The sequence below is a fragment of the Mastigoproctus giganteus genome, chromosome 11 (genome assembly GCF_048544385.1).
Source record: "Mastigoproctus giganteus isolate SK-2022 chromosome 11, ASM4854438v1, whole genome shotgun sequence".
Lineage (NCBI taxonomy): Eukaryota > Metazoa > Arthropoda > Arachnida > Uropygi > Thelyphonidae > Mastigoproctus > Mastigoproctus giganteus.
The window spans coordinates 137,398,055-137,412,757 of NC_143585.1; the positions used below are offsets into that span (position 1 = coordinate 137,398,055).

The 14,703-nt window shown below is 41.1% G+C and overlaps 1 protein-coding gene across 1 annotated transcript in view; it reads left to right on the top strand.

Moving 5' to 3' along the window:
- Positions 1–14,703, top strand: part of LOC150078461 (uncharacterized) — a 285,117-nt gene that overhangs the window by 24,250 nt on the left and 246,164 nt on the right. The window contains exon 2 of the mRNA XM_090384573.1: positions 6,610–6,777. Coding sequence (XP_090240699.1) covers positions 6,610–6,777 — 168 coding nt within the window. The remainder of the gene's footprint in view (positions 1–6,609; positions 6,778–14,703) is intronic.

Consider the following 14,703-nt stretch of genomic DNA (forward strand, 5'->3'; position numbering starts at 1 on the left):
AAAAAAAAAAAAATCCCGAATAAAACAATAATAATAATAATAATAAAATAATAATAATAATTAATAAAAGAAAAGGAAATTAAACCTATCATCCTATGCGCTTCCCTCAGCCGAAGGTACTCTCCAGATGACCTTTGAATTTCCCCAAACTGTCAGCCTCTACCACCCATGTAGGTAACTTATTCCAGTAATTTATAACTCGCTGGCTAAAATAAAACTTCCTGCAGTCCAATCTAAACATTTCCCCCCCCGTAACTTGAATTTATGTCCCCTAGTTCTAGCATCATTTATAATCTTGAAAATTTCGTCCTCATTCATTTTATGTACAGGTTAGAATCATATCTCAAGCCATTCTTTAAATATAGACAAAATACCACAATCAGTAGAAGAAATGTGGTACTTCAACAGAACACAAAGAATATAAAACAAAGAGAACATTATTTCAACAAAAAATTCATTCGCAACTATTATTTAATATCCAGGTTGCAAACCAATAAAAGCATTTCCTGCAAAACTTAATGAGTTACAGCATGATCAAGTCTTAGAATGGATTACGTGACGAAAGATCCACATCATTCTTAAATGACCTTTTCCCTGCTAACAAATTTTCTGTATGGTATAGGTAATACATATATGTTGTCCTCCTGACAATCTATCTGCGCTGTTGAGATAACTTTATGTCCGATTTCACAGTCAATTCGACGTTTTGTTTCACTACCAACTGCCTTCCCAATTAACAAAATAACCTGATAGCTAACCGTTTACGTACTGTGTGCCAAAATAAGCAAAAACAAAAATATAACAATTTTCACATACAACAGGTTGGTTGGTTGGTTGTTAGGAGTTTTACGGCACAGCATCTAAGGCTATTGTGCGCCAAGTCTAAAGGTATAAAATATAAAGATATAAAAATATGCAAAAATATAAAATAATATATCTAATTAATATATTATAAACAAATGTATGACATAAAAACAGTTATAACATATTAAACGTTAAAGTAGTCTAAACAAAATTATATAGATTAATCAGTTGTAAAAACCTGAAGACATCTGACACATTGTCATCGTCCGATAAAATTTGCCTGAGTGTATAACGCTCAGCCATCTGCCTGAGCCTGAGTGTATAAGGCTCAGACAGACGGCTAAAACATAAACGGCGTTCATTACTAAAAGACGTACATTCTACTAAAATATGACGAATAGTTAAAATTGACTTATAATGTCTACACACAAGGACAATCGTCTGTCCTCAGCAAATAGTACATAGACACTGGATTAACCTTGCAATTATGCATTAAAGGTTAGTACTGAAGGTTACTGTTCTTACTGTAGTTTTGTTGAGGGGGTAAAAGTTATTTTTTTGTTGCATTGTTTTAGTTGGAGTTTATTATATATATATATATATATATTTTTTTTTATGTTATATTGTAAGTGTGTGCCTAAGTTATGTTTTTTTGTTATGTTTGTATGTGTGTTTTTTTATTGTATTTTTTATTTTTATTATTTTTTGTTACGTTTGTATGTTTTTTTTTTTTTTTTTGTTTGAGGGCTCCCGGGTTTGGGCAGTCTGGGAGCGGGAGTGCTGGCACCCACCAGTCTTGCATCTCACTGGTGGGTGCAGGATGATTGTGTTTAACTGCACAGAATGAGATAGTGAACTCAGGCCCGGCTCCTTGTATCAAGGACGGGAGCCGGGTTGCATTTGTCTATTTGATGGCTGTTCCCTGGTGACAGAGAGGCCTAAATACCCTTACAGGCCAGGCCAATACGGTTGAGAATTTTCTTTTGTTTTTGTATATAGTGAACACAGGTGGAGATAGGCGTAAGCCTGGGTGCCACCGACCACAAGATTATACATATACACACTGTGCTGCCACTTTATTAGGTACACCCCTGCTGTGCACACAAACGGTTTGTCCCACAACGTTGCAAGTCACATGACCACAGTTGTGGATATAAATGCAGCAGAACAACCTTTCTAGTATCGGTTAAGCGTACAAACCGTAACAAGAATGGGGGAAAGAAGTGATCTAACGGACTTCGAATATGGCATGGTAGTAGGTGCAAGACGTGCTGGACAAAGCATCTCTGAAACGGCAGTTCTGAATCTTTCACGCACCACAGTTTCAAGGGTGTATCGAGAATGGTGCAACAAACAGAAAACATCCTCTCAACGGAATTCCTGTGGAAGAAAATCGCCTGTTGATGAGAGAGGTCAGAGGAGGATGGCTAGAATTGTGCAAGCAAACAGACGGGCCACAATGTCGCATATCACGTCACAATACAACCTTGGTGCGCAGAATAAAATATCGCAACGGACCACTAGTCGCACTTTATCGCGAATGGGCTACAACAGCCGACGGCCACATCGCGTGCCTTTGTTATCAATGAAAAACAAGAGAGCACGCCTCCTGTGGGCACAGAAACACCAGCACTGGACTATCGGGGATTGGCAAACAGTTGTTTGGTCTGACGAGTCGAAGTTCCTGGTGCATCATGTTGATGAAAGGCTCAGAATTTGGCGAAAACAACATGAATCCATGGACCTGTCATGTCTGACGACTACTTTTTTTTTTTTTTTTTTTTTTTGATTTGGTAGTTGTTGGCGCATCGGCTTCTGTGGCCATATTGCACCTCCCAAGGTTTTTGCAGTACTTTGATCCAAGCCCGAGGCGAGAATCGAACCCGCGACCTTTGGGTTGCCGGGCAGGTACTTTACCCACTCGGCTAGCCCGGTCGGCTCTGACGACTACTGTGTAAGGTGATGGGGGCAGTGCTATGGTGTGAGGAATGTTTTCTTGGCACACGTTGGGTTCATTGATACCCATAGATTCAAGTCTGAATGCCACATCGTACCTAAACATCGTTGCTGACCAAGTGCATCCGTTCATGTTGACAGTTTATCCTCCGTCAGATGATTACTTCCAGCAGGATAATGCACCGGTGCACAAAGCCCGAATCACTATGGAATGGTTCCAGGAACATGACAATGACTTTTCCTTGCTGCAGTGGCCCGCTCAGTCCCGCGGATCTCAATCCTATTGAACATCTTTGGGATGAGCTGGAAAGGGCTGTTCGCTGCAGGCCTATACCTCCGTCAAATCTCAAGCAACTGCGTGCCACACTCATGTCTGCATGGTACTCCATTCCTGCACAACATTTTCAGTATCTTGTTCAATCCATGCCTATACGAATTCAGGCTGTTTTGAAGGCTAAAGGAGGCTCAACACGCTACCAGGTAGGTGTACCTAAGAAAGTGGCAGCACAGTGTATATACATATGCCCTCAGCATATAGGAATTCATCAGGAAAGAATGTCCTATGCGTAGCCGAGAAAGAACTACTTCCTCCCGGCGAACCCTGCGCTGACTAGAATGCCAATGCATTATTACAGGCTTGATTTCGTTTAGTTTGTTGGTAGGGCACCCATTCCAAGCTTCTTGCCAACATGCGCATATTTTTTTGTGGATTAGTTGCTTGCAGTCTGTACAGAGGACTGACAAGTGAATGCGACTTTGTGGTGCTGCTGATATGGCTGCTGCATCTGCCGAGTCATTGCCTCTGATAAAAATATGGCTAAGGCTCCAGCAAAAGCGTATATCAAAGTTTAACTCTGAAAGGGAGTGTAATATTTGCTGCACCCGATATAATACTGGGTGAATGCTTCTCACGCTGGATAAGGCCTCTAATACGCTTAGGGAGTCAGTATATAATATGCACCTGTAGTACTGGGGGGATTTTATATGATCCAAGGCCAGTTCTATTGCGTGTAGCTCTGCAGTGTATATACTACATTCATACGGAATACGATTGCACATTGTTTTGCTTGGAAAAACACAAGCAGATCTCGCGAACTCTTCAGACTTTGATCCATCAACACCTCACCACTTTTGCACAGGATGTCTTCAACAGACGAAGAACATTAAGGAGCCTAAACCATCAAGAGCAATAACTTGAGACAGATTCTGGGCACTCCTCTCCAGTAGCATCAACCGCCGACCTCATCGAAGCTCAATTGAACTGAAATTCACATCCTTCATCCAAGTTCCATCGAGCTGATATCTGCAACTGAATCTCCAGGCAAGATCAACCAGTACCTGATCCCACTGAAGACTCCAAAATCCAGACACTGGAGACACCAGCAGCTTTTCTGCCACAAGCCACATTGGCGATCAAACCGAGCGCTCTAGCCTGGTTTTCTTTTACTCTCCTCCCCGGCCGGGGGCGGGGAGATTGATTCCTGTCTCCTTACCCCTGGTACCCCCTTCTTCCGCCTGGTGAGGCCAGGGCTTGACTCTCTGGGGTTGCCTTCTCTATCGTCCCCCATACCTCTGTCTTTACCCCCCAGCCTTCAGCTTTCCCCTACTCTGTCTATCTCGCAGTGTACACCCCACACAACTTATCAATTTATAACGTCCAAATTTAAACCATGCTTTTATTTTTTTTTATTTATTATTTTTTTATTTTATTTATTATTTTTTTTTTACATAGACCCTTGCCACTGAAATCTTTGGAAACTAGGTGGCAGGACCTGCCAGAGTACAAAAATCTACTGGGTACCTGCTTCCCCGGGGCCAAGTGCGGTAACGGTGGGTTCCAACAGGGGCCCAACGGCTAAATGGTCAGAAGAACAATGGTACGCAACACTACCCATCCGTCCACTCCCCACTCACTTTTTAAATCTCTGGCCTTCACAGAGTTCTGTGCTACACAAACAGAGTACACAATGCGGAGATGGGGGAAACCCCTGGTGTCATCAGACAACTAACACACTTTGCACTTTGTATATACCGGCAAGAAGTCTGCTATTCGGCACGGTGTGCTGCAAACAGTTGCAGATATATACATGTCGATGTGTTAGCTTTCAGCCAGCTCCGAAGATTAAAGTCACAAGACGGATATCGTATATTCCAAGAAGGAAGGACTTGCTTGGCTTACGTGGATATATTATCCAATGTGAAGTTAATATCATGAACCAGCTCTTGAATCCTGATACCATAAGACCGACTGACAGTTTTACGCATATTATATATATTTTCCCACCGTGGCATATAAACAGATGTGCACGTAGGATGGTCAGGCGGGGATTTTATTTTTATGGCATATTGTAACGACAATTGCTGACGTCGAAGCGTCAATGGTGGTTCATTGGTTTCAACATATAGACTTTGGACAGGCGAAGTACGAAATGCCCCTGTTGCAATCCGATGGATTGTAACAGGGAGGAAATAGCACTGAATATGTTCAAACCTCTCGTGCATTTTACTCTGAGCTGATGAATATGGTGGAGAAAGAGCAGCTTTCGATCAAAGGTGAGTCCCAAAAACGTTTGTTTCTGCTACCACAGGAATTGGAATCTGTCCAAATCTAAGTTCCGGGTCAGGATGTAGATTCCGTTTGCGGAATAAATGCACACAAACGGTCTTTTGGGCAGAAAACCCTAAACCCATTGCCCGGGAACTAAGGTAGTTGACTGCTTGTTGCAATTGTCGTTCAATAACTCTCATGCTGCAGGAGCGACTAAAAATACTAAAATCATCTACATACAGAGAACTATTTATTGAAGGAGGAAGCTGTTTTTTCCCCCCAGCCTTCAGTTTTGTAATGGAGTACACTTTCACTGCAGAGTAATACTGTGGACAGAGAACTCCTTCCTCTTAACAAAGGAATCGGGACACACTGGATCTAACATGAACCTGGAATAGTCGTTTTGATAGAAAATTCCTGACAAAAATAGGAAGGTGACCTCTAAGACCAAATGAATAGAGGTCTTGTGCACAACAGAAAAAAAGGATTAAACGAAATTGCTAAATGGCATTTATTAATATGTTATTCAACATTTGGTATGTTACTTGATATATTATATTTGATATGTTATTTAGCATTTTTGTTGATTAAACATTATACATAGTCTTCATTGCAGAAAATATTTTAAGCAATTCAAGAGATATTTGCTACCCCAAGTGATTGCATTACTCGATCCATTATTCGATAGACACACTCGCGCGCAACCGTCTGGTAGATCACGAATGTGGTATTCGAGCGACCATGGCTGAATAAGCCATCTTTAATTCCGAATGTCGTGGTGTTATCGTTGGCAAGAGTATCTATGACAAAGACAGCGGAACTGACATATCACGAGGAGCTAGCTTGTTGATTTATATCACAATCACTGTTTTGAAATATTGGTTATTATTCAACATAGCTATTTTTAATAAATGATATCTTTATGAAATATTAATAATTGGCATTGGACACTTACTCTGACTTTACAAGCCTGTAAGAAGCTGTGTCCTGTAAGTTACCGCATATCAAAAAATAAATTTAACGTAGCTGCCAGAGGTTATAACACAGATATTGAAATGGCATAATTTTATTAGATATAAAATTTAAACAATGCTAGTATATTACTAAGACTTCGAATAATAAGAAGTATATGAAATACATTATTCTCACAAACTTGACACGAGCTTTCGCGAGGCTTCATTTATTATAGTTTTGTAAGGAACGAAATATTTCTTTCTTAGAGAAAACGATCGTTGTAATGGTTCTGGGTATAAAGGATAAAGAGACTCGAGTCAAAGTCTCGATCTATTATTACCTTCCAGGTGTCAACTGCCTACTCTCAGAGTGCACTGACCGTAGGAGGGAACGCCCAAAGAATGACAGCCATGTGTCTTCACTTCCCTGCTGGTGCTCGACTGACTGTCGCTTTGAAAGCTGCAATCGATTTTAAAGTATACAGCGAAATGTTTGATTTCAGCTACAGTCAACATGTAAACCGAGAGATATCAGTCCACTGTTATGACTATTTTGGTAATTATTTAGATGCCAGCTTATAATCGTAAACAAAATGTTAGTACGAACAAGAATGCGAATAAGGGGTTTTTTAACATGGACTACGGAGAAAAATACTCAACATACGTATCATACATGAAATTAATTCTAAAGCGCTCCCATAACAATTAAATTTCAAAGAAAACACGAGTGATCGAATATTAACGCTTATTCCATTTGTAAGATTTTTGTCAGAAATCAAACAACAAAGTTTTTGTACCGCTGAAACAGAGTACCCCGGTGAGAGGATTCCCACCGTAATGAATTAGAGCGTGCTAGTATACCACACACTTTGTTTAAACCGAAACATACATTGAGCATTTTCTGCATATATAAAGACGCTATTTTAATTTCTTACTGCAGTGTTCCCTAGTGAAAAACACTGCTTTTGTGATTTTGCTTTCCTTAATAAGAAACTATTACTCTCCAGTTACGCATTGAAAAGACTGGCTATAAGCGTGAATTGGATTTATTAAATATATCCAAGCAAAGAAAATAAATTGAAGGAATTCCACTTGTGGGTTGTTTGATTGTTTAGGCAACTCGTAAAACTTTATTTTTTATGATGTTGCATGAGTTACTTTGGATTCTGTGTCGCTATTATAACACACACAGCATGTACTTTCGTCATTAATAAATTCCTATAAATACACTGGTGTTCAAAGAAAGTGTATCACCCCTTAAAATTGTAATTGTCGTCCGAATAACGTAAGTATATGGCAATATTTCTTACAGATTGCATCAGATAAGATTGACACGCGTAGGTGATGATGTAATATCGCATCAGCTGTTACTTTCAGCTATATAAGAACGCTCTGCAAGAGTTGCAGTTATTCCTTGCTTGCGCAAGATGGCGAGTTACGTGCAGTTAGCGCCACGAAGAAAGAATGCTATTGTTTCTTTAAGTGAGGAAGGATGTTCTTCCCGTCATATTGCTTATAGAGTGTCTTGTAATCAGTCGACAAGTGAGTAGATTTCTTTCCAAACTTAAGAATATTTGTTCTGCTGATAGGAAAAAAGGAACTGGACGCCGGAAACGAGTCTCTACGCCAAAACAGGATCGCGTTTTGAAGCTCTTATGCTTTAAAAACCATAAAGCTTCTTCGTCTGAGCTGAAAAGAGAATGAGAAGAACATACAAACAGTCAGAAGACACCTCTTCAAAAATGGACTTGTAGCGCGTCGTCCTAAGAAGAAGCCCCTCCTCACACAAAAAATGAAACAGGCCCGATTAATTTGGTGTAAGGAGCATGTCAAATGGACCCCCGAGCAGTGGAAGTCAGTTATTTTCTCGGATGAGAAGAAATTCAAGCTGTATGGCTCTGGGAGACAAACGATTCGCCATAGACATGGTGAAGAATACCATCCACACTGCATGGTGTCTTACAGTGAAATTCCCTACCAGCCAAATGATATGGGGTTGCATTTCGTATCACCTGCAGTTTATATAAGGTTCCGTAAATGCCAATGGATACGTGGCTATATTGGAAGGCAAACTGCTGCCAACCATTAAAGACCATTTCAACCTGCCAAGTAACTGCATCTTTCAGGACGACCCTGCCCCTAAAGTAACTACAGAAGTAGGCACTTCTGTAGTTACTTTAGTATTAGTATTAGTATTAGTAACGGCCGTATGGTGCAAGAAAGCCTATGGCTTATGCTGCACCAGCCAAAAAAAAAAAAAAAAAAAAAATCCGAACAAAACAATGATATAAACAAAAATTAAATAAATAAATAAATAATAATAATTAACAAATAAATAAAAATAATAAAATGAAATAAAAAATAAATAAAAAGGAAATTAATCCTATCATCCTATGCGCTTCCCTTACCCGAAAGTACTATCCAGATGACCTTTGAATTTCCCCAAACTGTCGGCCTCTACCACCCATGAAGGCAACTTATTCCAATAATTTATAACTCGCTGGCTAAAATAAAACTTCCTGCAGTCCAATCTAAACATTTCCCCCCGTAACTTGAATTTATGTCCCCTAGTTCTAGCATCATTTATAATCTTGAAAATTTTGTCCTCATTCATTTTACTGATGCCTCTCAGAGCCTTAAACACCTCAATCAAATCTCCTCTAAGGTGTCTAGTTTCCAAACTCTGCAACCCACATATTCGAAGTCTTTCTTCATAAGGACGCCCTTTTGCCGATCTCACCAGGCGAGTTACCCTTCTTTGCACCCTTTCAAGAAGCGCGATGTCTTTCTTTAGGTGCGGTCTCCATACTTGAACACAGTATTCCAAGTGTGGTCTAACATAAGCCTTATATAATGGGATTATCACGTCCCTATCTCTGCTTGCACTTGCAAAAGTTCGATAGATCATCGATAGGACACCATGGGCCTTCCTTGCAACCTGTTTACAATGCTCAGAGAATTTCATGTCTGACCGTATCGTAACACCCAAGTCCCTTTCCTCCAGTACTGGGTTTAGTTGAACTCCACCAAGTGAATAAGTTATTTTGGGATTACTGTTTCCCAGGTGTAATACCTTACACTTTGTTGGATTAAAGCACAGCTGCCATTTCTCTGACCATTCTTGAAGTCTATCTAGGTCTCTCTGAAGAAGCTCAGCTTGACAGTGATCATTAACTACTCTACCAATTTTAACATCATCTGCAAATTTAGACATCACGCCCTCTATCCCTTCATCAATGTCGTTTATGAAAATTAAAAACAACAGTGGTCCTAATACTGATCCTTGGGGAACCCCACTTCTTACATCAACCCAATCTGAGGAATAGCCATTTATCACAACCCTCTGCCTCCTACCCTGAAGCCATCCTTCTATCCATCTAAGGATTTTCCCAGTGATTCCAACCTGTTCCAGCTTATAAAGCAACCGCTCATGTGGGACTGAGTCAAAAGCTTTGCTGAAATCTAAATAAACAATGTCGAAATTATTCCCTAAATCCAACTCGTGAGTGACCCTTTCGAAATAGTGAACCAGATTTGTTAAACATGATTTTCCCTTTACAAAACCATGCTGAGTATCCTTGAGAATTTCAATTCGATCCAAATGATCCTGAATTCCACCCTTGATCATTGCCTCCATGATTTTCCCTACTACTGAAGTCAGACTGACAGGTCGATAATTTCCCACTTCACTTTTAGAGCCACCCTTATGTATGGGTGATACATTTGCACTTTTCCAATCCAAGGGAATCTCCCCAGAGTCTAGTGATGCTCGCATAACCAGCCTCAGTGGTTCAATGCACTCGCTTGCCGCCTCTCTCAAGATTATAGGGTATATTCCATCAACTCCAGGAGCCTTACTGGTCTGTAGGCTTGAAAGTTTTTTCATTAAATAATCTTGCGAAATTTCAATATCATTAATTACATATTTTTTAACTTCGCTCCCACAATTTCCCATTGCCACAAAAGGCTTTTCATTTGTAAATATCGATGCAAAATAACTGTTGAGTTCATCTGCAACGGCTGCTGGTGTATTTATTACTGTCCCCTTTCCCTTACGTAAAGGTCCGATCTGGTTTGTCCTGCTCTTCTTGGCATTTATATATGTGAAGAATTCTTTATCCCCCCTCTTTGCTCTGTTTGCTAGTGATTTCTCATAAACTGCCTTTGCCTGTCGAACCTTTTCTGTGGCTCTATTACACATCACCTTGTAGCTGTTATAGGCTTCAGTACTTTTTATTGCTCTGTAACCTTTCCATGCCACCTTTTTCTGCTCAAGTAATGTGGCAACTTCACTATTCATCCAACTTGGAACCCTTCTCGTGGAGTATTTTTTTAATGGTATATACGCATTCAAGGCATCTGTGATTAATGTTTTAAAAGCGTACCACAGTTCAATTGTATTCATTCTCTGCGCGATATCTACCCAGTTAATAGAGGCCATGTAGTACCTTAAGGCATCATAATTTCCTTTTCTGAAATTAAAACCCATTCCTTTGCCTTTTACTTCTGCTACCTCTCTCGTCATCATCCACCGTAGAACTCCATGATCACTTCCTGCTACTGGTTCCTCTACTGTCAGCCCTGTTATGTCATCTGATTCATGTGTGATGATGAGGTCTAGGATATTCTTTTCTCTAGTACTTTCCCTGACATGTTGATACAAATAACAGTCATCTAGTTGATTTAAAAATTTTGTTCCCCATGTCGAGTTTCCTTCCCATTTACTCCAATCAATTAGAGGCAAATTAGCTTTATTTCTGCATTAGAGGTTCGACAGTAATGTCTTTACATTTGTTACTGGTGAAAAAATGGTTGGAAGAACGGTCCATTACAACTATTAGCTGGCCAGGAAACAGCCCGGACCTGAATCCTATAGAGAACTGTTGGCATCGTGTGGAATGTGCAGTTGCCAGAAAGAAACCAAAGACCCTTCGTGAACTTCGGGAAGCCATAATTCGTGTTTGGAACCACGAACTATCAGTTGATTATCTTCAGAAATTGATCTTGTCAATGCCTCGACGGTGTGCCACCGTCATCAGGGCCACAGGCGGTTCAACTAAATATTAATTTACACCTGGTGAACTTTTCATTTTGTTTTCCATTTAAAATGATAAACAGAAGCAAATTGAAGGCTTCTGATAACATCTCAGTCATAATTGTCGTGTTTACCAAAACTGTTGTATGAATGTTGCAAATGCTCATTTTGGAATATTTTGAGAGCACCTGTCAAATATTACTTAGCTTTGCCTTAGCTATTAATAAATATCTTAAATATCTTTTTTTTTAAAATTTTATATTTCTATTTGTGATGCTAGTCATTAATGTAATATACCATCGCGAAAAAGGATTAGAAATGTGCAGTTCCTAGGTGATGCACTTTCTTTGAACTCCAGTGTATTTCCTGCTAGTTGGGTTCGACTCCCTTAAGGTCGAGCACATTTTATGGGCTTTTTTTTCTTTTTTTTTTTCATGTTGAGGCTGAGTTAGTATGTCTTGGTTGCTGATCGTACGGTTTCCTCCAAAAACTCCATTCTTATTCTTATTATTGTTATATTATTTCTCCCTGATGGATGATTTCACCATGTGACAAGTACTGATACCAAGTGCACAGGGTGGTTGTTATGTTTGGTGTTACTGTTGGTCCAGGAACTCTGACTGTCCTACAGGTGTTCAGGACTTTCTGCAGTTCCTTGTAGGTGTGCTCTGGGAGACCTATTGCTGCTAGGCTATTATGTAGGGTATTTGGCATCATAGCGGTGCCATCGTGGTAGCACAGTTAGTGGGATCGTCGTCCTCCCCACAAAGGGTGAAAAAAGACACGAGTTAGACACGCGTCAATGACGGGAGAAATTTTTATGATTTTTTTTTCACAACCTGGCTGAGTTAGTCGGTCTCAGGCAAGCGTAGCATGGTGTTTTTTTCTCATGGAAACTCGGGTTTTTCGTCCAGCAAACAGAAAATCGACCTCAGAACAACCCAATTTACAGGCAACATACACGGAGCAATAAGGCCTTAGGCGCTGATGGTGGTTGACACGATGGTCGTTACTTGTTGCATATATCACGTCTCTTTGATCTCTTGCCTTAGGTCCGTGTACTTCTCGTGGGTTTTCTGGAGGTTATCAGTGTTGGTGCCCAACACTGGTAACCTTCAGTATGTCAATCAGATATGTCCGCTTTGTCAATCAGATAAGTAGCCTTTCCTTATTGTGAAGGGTTATGTCTGGGTTTGTTGTGCAGGATTGTCTTGTCCATTATTATGGCGCGGTCCCAGTACACCTTGTGGGTTGGGGTATCTAGTACGGCCTGGGGTTCGGACTTGTAATACGGTACACTTTCTCTGATCAACTGATATTTCCTCGCTAGCTTTTGATGTATTATCGTGGCGACCTGGTCGTGTCTACTAGTGTACTCCGTCCTGCATTCTGCAATGATGTGTTGGATCGTTTCGGAGGCCAGGTGGCATTGTCAACACGTGTCATCAGACACTCCAGGCTCCTTGCCGATGTATTTTTTATAGTTCCTGGTGTTTCTTACTTAGTCTCAGATGGTGACCATGAATCCTTCAGTCTCGGGGAACAGCGTTACGCACGTAAGCCACTGGAAGCCATTTTATCTATGTGGTCTTAATGGAAGTCATTGTACTGTCATCTTTGCCCATCTTTCTAGCTTCGTTTGTTCCGTCTGGGCGGAGGGGGCTTCCTCACTTAGGCTGAGTGGGGTGTGCTGCTTCTCTGTCTTCCTAATGGCCAGGTAGAGGAGTGCTGTATTTTTCTGGAAGTAATCCTTTAGGTTAGCTATCACTGTCTTCTATTACTCGATATGGTCCATCAGGCCCTTTCCTCTTTTCCGAGATATTTTCAGTCTCTCCACGACTGATTTCGGATGGTGTTGGCCATCATTGTCCTTGTCTTTCTCATGATATCCTTCAGCTCCATGTTGGTCCAATCTATAATCTCGCAAGAGTATGTTAGTATTGGATCTGCAGTGAACTGTTACACCAACAATGAAAAGTACGCGGAGATGGGGAAACCTCTGGTGCCGTTTGACATCAATACACTTTACACAGTACTGGGTCTGCATAGGTGTTTATGGCTGTGTTACCGCCGTTCAGCTTTGCTTTCAGCAGGCGTCTGAGTCTCTGGTGGTATTTTTCAGTCAAGCAGGCCCTGATCTTCTTGTGCTCTAACTGCTGAGCCTGCATGATCCCAAGTTATTTGTAGGTCTCTCTCTCTCTCTCTCTCTCTCTCTCTCTCTCTCTCTCTCTCTCTCTGTCACGGCTTCGATGTCTTTACTAGTCTGCAGCTGGTAGTTCCGGCCGACTAATTTCTCCTGAGGCAATCCACGGGTCTTGTATTTGTCTAGACCAAATTCCATCCTGATATCATTGTTGAATTCTACGGTGATCCGGAGCAGTTGCTGGAGTTGATTCTCGGTTGCAGCGTAGAGCTTCATGCCATTCATGTACTTGCTACTGTTGAGCATGGTGGATAGCGGGTTGAGTGCTAGACAGAACAACAATGGGCTGAGGACATCTTCCTGAATGATTTCCTGATAGGGATCGGTCTAGTTGTGATGTTCTTAATAGTAGTACTCCATTTCGCCATCGTTGATTCTAGGAAGTTTGTAACTGTCAGATTGACTTTGTAGATCTTTAGTGTCTCTATTAGCCAGCTATAAGCACGGATTCGAAGACCGTGCGGTAATCGATGTAGGCCGTGTACAGGTTGCGGCGCTTCTTGTAGGCTTGCTCTATAACTGTGGCACCTATGGTTAATCGCTCCTTGCACTCTTTGCTCATCCACTTGCATCGTTTCTGCTGTTCGGTCTGATATCTTCTTGGTTATGAAACTGGTCAAGATTTTGTACATCGTTGGGAGACAGCTGATTGGCCTGTATTTCGCCGGGTTTCCTGTACCTTAGTCTTTAGACTTCAGATATGTGATTCCTTGAGTGAGAAACTTCGAGATTGTCTCTGGGTGTCTTATCATTTCGGGTGAACCGCTCTGCTAGGTGCTTATGTGTGCAAGTGAGCTTCTTGTACCAGTAATTTTGGATGATATCTATTCCTGGGGTTCGCCAGTTGTGGGACTTCCTAATCGACTGTTGTACTTCATCTTCCCGAATCTCCCATGCTCTCATTTGGTCTCGTGCTGGCTGTGGATCTCTTCTACCTCCTTGGTTTTCTTCCGTTCTAGTTCTATCCAGGGGTCTCGGCTGTTATGTCCTACTTCACTGCTCTATATGTTTCCCCAGAACTCCTTGAGCGTCTTCTGCTCGGGTAGTCCGTTTCCATCTTTCCCGATACACCTGTAGAGGGCTCTTTGATTTTCATCGACGATTCGGCTCCCAGAGGAAAACAAACAATTTTCCCCTGGGAGATCTCTTTGTATTGGTGTAGTCTCTTTCTGAATGCGAGGAGGTTCTGCTTCATTGTGTCTTA